The sequence below is a fragment of the Trichechus manatus genome, unplaced genomic scaffold (genome assembly GCF_000243295.1).
Source record: "Trichechus manatus latirostris isolate Lorelei unplaced genomic scaffold, TriManLat1.0 scaffold00038, whole genome shotgun sequence".
In the NCBI taxonomy this organism is placed as follows: Eukaryota; Metazoa; Chordata; class Mammalia; order Sirenia; family Trichechidae; genus Trichechus; species Trichechus manatus.
The window spans coordinates 17757211-17763210 of NW_004443974.1; the positions used below are offsets into that span (position 1 = coordinate 17757211).

General features: G+C 38.0%; 1 protein-coding gene across 2 annotated transcripts in view; it reads left to right on the forward strand.

Annotated features, from left to right (window-relative positions):
- Positions 1 to 6000, forward strand: part of TJP2 (tight junction protein 2) — a 142771-nt gene that overhangs the window by 100356 nt on the left and 36415 nt on the right. For both annotated transcript variants that reach the window (XM_023730848.1, XM_023730847.1), the window contains one exon: positions 5647 to 5750. In XM_023730848.1, coding sequence (XP_023586616.1) covers positions 5647 to 5750 — 104 coding nt within the window. The remainder of the gene's footprint in view (positions 1 to 5646; positions 5751 to 6000) is intronic.

Here is a 6000-nt window from a genome sequence, read left to right on the forward strand (position 1 = left end):
AAGCATTGTGTCACTTGGACACTTATCTGAAATGCAGGTTCTTGGGCCCACCTTGACCTTCTGAATCAGAAACTCTGGGGTGGGCCCTAGCAGTCTGCAAGTTAAGAAGCCCTGCTGGTGATCCTAATGCATTCCAAGTTGGAGAAGCCACTATAAAGGAAAATACTCCAGCTAATCTTTTTTTTTTTTTAATTGAGGTAAAATTCACGTTACATACAATTAACCATTTTAAAGTGTGTAATTCAGTGGTATTTACTGTATTCACAATGTTGTATAACTACCATCTCTCTAGTTTCAAAACTTTCTCATCATCCCAGAAGAATACCCAGTACCTATTAAGTAATCACTCCCTATTCTGCCCACACTGAGTCCCTTGACAACCACAAATCTGTTTTCTGCCTCTATGGATTTGCCTATTCTAGATATTTCATATAAATGGAATCATACAATATGTGACCTTTTTCTGTCTGGCTTCTTTCAGTTAGCATAATATTTGTGAGGTTCATCCAAGCTGTAGTGTATATCAGAATGTCATTCCTTTTCGTGGCTGAATAATGTTCATGGCTGTAAAAATATTCCACCTAATCTTTTTTTTTTTAAAATATTTTATTGTATTTTTGGTGAAAGTGTATGCAGCAAAACAGATTCCCATTCAACAATTTCTACACCTATTGTTCATTGACATTGGTTACATTTTTCACATTGTGTCAACATTCTCATTGTTTCTGTTCTAATTGTTCCATTCTCATTAACCTAGTCTCACTGCCCCCCAACCTTCTCATTGATGCTTTAGAGTAACTATAGAATATTTGGTCTCATATAGATGCTTTTTTTAAAGGAGTGCACTATTCAGGGGTGATATTCTTTACTTTATGAGCTAACCTGCTATTTAGCTAAAAGGTGACTTTGGGATAATTTTCGTTCAAGGTTTAAAGAGTATCTCATGGCAGTAGTCTTGGGGAGTCCTCCAGTCTCAGTTGGTCCACGAAGTGTGAATTTTTTTAGAATTCGAAGTTCTGTTCCACATTTTTATCCCTTTCTGTAAGGATCCATCTATTGTGATCCTGATAGTGGTAGTGGTAGCAGTAGTCGGGCACCATCTAGTTCTTTTGGTCTCAGGGTAGAGGAGGCTGTGATTCATATAGACAGTTAGTACTGTAGAGCAGTTCCTTCTCTGAATTAGGGTTTTCTTCTTTTTCTTTTGCTCCAGATGAGTAGAGACCAGTAGTTATATCTTAGATGGCTGCTTGCAAGCTTTTAAAACCTCAAGACGCTACTCACCAAACTAGGATGTAGAACATAAATCTGTCAAATCTTGATGAGTTTTTGCTCTATGCCAGGAACTATACTGAACAAATACTCTCTTCCTTAAGCTTCACAAGAACCCTATGTGGTAGGAGGCTTCATTCCTTTTTTACAGATCAGGAATACCAAAATACAGAGAGGTTTTTGGTATGCCCATGGCTGAGGTCAGCTCTGGCCCAGTCTGCCCTTCCCACATTGCATTCCTGAAGCACTTGCACACACTTAACCACATGGAAGATTCACTAACGCCCTGTGTGGCAGCTAGAGAAGCTAATAGTACCCACAGCTTATAGGTGAGGATTCTGAAATGGAGAGGGAAAGCGACTTCTCTGTCTCTTGAAGCCAGTAAATACGTGGTGGAGCTAGAACTCAAACTCCATCTCCTGGAACTAGATGATAGGAAAAAAAAACAAGGCTTTGAGCCCAGTGTTGATATGTCCCTAGTATCGATTCTTGTCTTCTGACTTTTTAAATTCCTTGCAACATCTCTTTTGTCTCCTTTTGTTCTCTAATTGTTCTCCTTCTAAGGGGAGTAAAATGTAGAACACCTGATAATGCAAAGTGAAAGTGCTCTTGCTTTTTAGGCTTGCAATTTGCACCTTAAATAGCCTATAGGATGTGAAGGTTTGTTCCCTTTAGTCTTTCTAAAGGAGCATAAAGAGTCGAGTTACATAACTATGTACCTGTTGAAATAACAGAGGAATAATGCAGGAATGTGAATAATGAGACACCTGGAGTCCAGTCCCAGAAAATAGAAAGTTGAGATTGCATTATCTTTGAGGAGTGTTCGTCCTAGGAGGTTTAAGGATTTCACTGAATCTTTATATACATTTATAATGACATATTAATTTATTAACCCCCAAGAATTGCAGAGTAGAACTACCCTGCACTCTGATCGAAAGGGTTTTGAGAGAGGAAATTTGGCATGAGACCTCCTTCAGAGGGGTTTAGTGCTCATTCTATAGGCCATGGTACCCCAGGTTCTTGAATTACCTAAAACAGTATATTTCAAATTTCTTTCCTTTTTTTTTTAATTGAGAGCCACAGAAAGAACCACATGCTGCATTGTAACCCATGTATCCAGGCACGCATGGATATCAAAAACCTAATTCAAACTTTCATGAAACCACACTTTTTTAGTTTGATGTATTCTGATAGATTCCATTACATTAATAATAAAAAAAAAGAGGCTGAACATTATGCTAAGTGAAATAAGCCAGACACAAAAGGCCAACTATTGAATGATTCCACTTAATATGAAATATCTACAACAGCAAATGCATAGAGATAGGAAGTAGATGCACTGGGGGAGGGGTAATTGGGGGCGTTAATGTTTAATGGGTACTGAGGCTCTGTTTGGGCAGTGATTAAGCACTCGGCTGCTAACCAAAAGGTCGGCAGTTCCACTCCACGGGAGAAAGATGTGGCAGTCTACGTCCATGAAGATTACAGGCTTGGAAACCCTGGGGTGCCCTTCTACTCTGTCCTGCAGGGTTGCTATGAGTCAACGTTGTCTTGACGGCAATGGGTTAGTTTGTTTGTTTTTGAGGTTCTGCTTGGAGTGATGGAAAAGATTTGGAAACACAAACAGGGGTTGTGGTTGTGGTTACACAATATTGTGACTGTAATCAATAATCAATGCCACTGAATTGTACACTTAAAAACGGTTATTATGGCAAATTTTATATGTATTTTACGACAATAAGAAAAGTGCTGGTTGCAACCCACTAAACTGATTTCAAGACCAATTCATGGGTTGTAAACCACAGTTTAAAGACGCTGTCCTAAGAGGCTGCGCAAGTCATGCCTGGTCTTAGCAAATCAAAGCAAAAAGAGGCTCACACCCCTTGACCGAAGCAGCATTTTACTTCTGGGCCATTTTATTTTCCAAACTTGGACTCTTCTTTTTTTTAATGTGCCACTTTTTAAAATGAGATTTTTTTTTTTTACTGCCTTTTGCTAAGATTACACAGTGACTTCACGATCACTGACTAGGGTTGTTTAGGTTTCTTTAAAGAAATCTGGCAGTAGACAAGACCTAAACATTTAATTAAGAAAAATATGATTCATTCATATGGCCAGCTATTACATTTCTTGGGTCCCAAATAGCCTTGCTGATAAATGTCTTAGAAGCTGGTCAACTGAATTATTTATTTACTTATTTTTCATTTAAGAGGTGCTCACATACATACACCAATAAATCTATTTGCAACCTTAAGGGGATAGAGGAATTGTTGATATATAGAAAGAAATGATTAATTCTGTTAGTGTACCCTTCTGTATTATATAGCCTTCTGTTCTAGGCCATGAAGCTGTTTGAGCAGTAGGGGATTATCATTCATGAAAGTAGATGCAGCCTTACTCTTATTCCGCTTCCTAAACTGGGAGAGGAAACAACCTCAACACTTTAAATCACTGGGGTAGGATCCGCTGCTGACAAGTTTACTGCAGGCCATTTAAAACCTTTTTTTTTTTCTTTCTCATGTTAGGTGTCAATTTCAACTCATAGTGACCCTATGTGACAGAGTAGAATAGCCCCATAGGGTTTTCTAGGCTGTAATGTTTACAGACCACCACGTCTTTTTCCTGTGGAACCACTGGGTAAGTTCGGACAGCTGGCCTTTCGGTTAGCTACCGAACGTTTAACTGTTTTGTCACTGGGGCTCCTTCAGTCTACTTCATAACTATCGTAAGTTGTAGATAGTTATTTTGTTTTATAATTAATAAGATTTTTATCCAGAACAATAATGAAAAAAAAAATTGAATGTGCCTGTTTTGAAATATGCTAAGTTGTGGGAGCTTTCTAAAATAACCAAAATTCCTTCTTAAAATGTGTATATTTACAAGTTTAATAAGTAAAATTGGAATTGTCTGAATAGCATTTAAAATATTCTTAAGTGTATATATTCCTAGGAAATAATGGTGTTTTTTCTCTTGTGATAGCAATTCCAAGTTCATAAACCCCCCAAACTGTGCTGGTTTTAATGTTTAATGCTTTGCCTGTCTTATTTACCAGACACACTCTTACCCCTCTTATTTACAATGAATTTTTTTGAAATGCCAAACCCCCGCACGATCTAAATTATTACAGACAAAGAGCATACTTTATGCAGTGCTTTCCTAGACAACTTCATTAAAATTCTCAGTTGCAGCAGAATATGCCTATTGAGTTGTACTGAATTATGTTTTTTCTCACCAACATTTCACTTTGAAAATGGTAATTTTGTAGCAAATACCCCTATAGCTTTTGCCTAGTTTTACCAGTTAACGTTTTACCACATTTACTTTCTTTTTTCCTCTCTCCCCTTTTTCCTTTTCTCCCTCCCCATTTACACACACACACTTAAAGTTGTAGGTATCTCCCAAGGATAAGAACATTCTCCAGCATAACCATAATGTTATTATCGCACTTAAGAAAATCAGCATTAATATCTCTTTAATATATAGTACAGTCCATTTTAGGGTCCCTGGGTGACACAGACAGTTAAGTGCTTGACTATTAGCTGAAGGGTTGGCATTTCCAACCCACCCAGAGGCACCTTGGAAGACAGGCCTGGTGATCTGCTTCCCAAAGGTCACAACCTTGAAAACTCTATGGAGCAGTTCTTACTCCACACGTATGGGGTTGCCATGAGTCGGAATCCACTCAATGGCAACAAACAATAGCTGCAGTAGTCCATTTCGAAGTTCTCACCCCAACCCCCACTTTGGATCAAGGAGACAGTGACGGCTCATGCACTACATTTGGGTTTTCTCGTTTTATTTTAATTGTATTGTGGTAAAATATATATAACAAAAATTCGCCATCTAAACGATTTTTAAGTATACAATTCAGTGACATTAATTACATTCACCATGTTGTGCAACCATCGCCACTGTCTTTTCCAAAAGTTTTTTATCACCCCAGACAGAAACTCGGTATCCCTTTAGCAGCAACTCTCCGTTTCTCCTTTCACACAGCCCCTGGCAACCAGTGATCAGCTTTTGCCTCTATGCATTTGATTATATAAGTGGGATCACATGATATTTGTCCTTTTGTGTCTGGCTTATTTTTTCCCTTAGCGTAATGTTTTCAAGGTTCATCCATGTCATAGGGGATGTATCAGTACTTCATTTCTCTTTGCATTTGGTATTTATGATTCTTTTAATCTAGAACAGTACCACTGCCTCTTTTGGTATTCATGACATTGACTTTTTTAAAGACTCTAGCCCAGTAATCTTACAGAATGTCCCACATATAAAATTAATTTTTCTTAAATATTTCTAAGTGCTCTTAAGAACCAGACTAAGTTTTCTGAGCAAGTTGATGGTATATATGTAATTTGTGTATATGTCTTCTAGAGTATGGTCTCCGGCTTGGGAGTCAGATCTTCATAAAGGAAATGACCAGAACGGGTCTGGCCACTAAAGACGGCAACCTTCATGAAGGAGACATCATTCTCAAGGTGGGCAGATGAGAGTGGAGGACAGTCGTGTTCATTCTTGGCTTTATTGTCTGCATTTTCACATTCAAGTACCAACACAGTGAAGCTTTGTTGGGTTAGGGCTCGACAGGAAAACAAGGCTAAAAGAGCAGCATTGTGAGATGATATTTCTCTGTGTGATAACACCATCTCACAATGCTGCTCTTTTAGTCCTGTTTTCCTATTGTTGAATTGGAAATTATATATATATAATTATATTTATATATATATA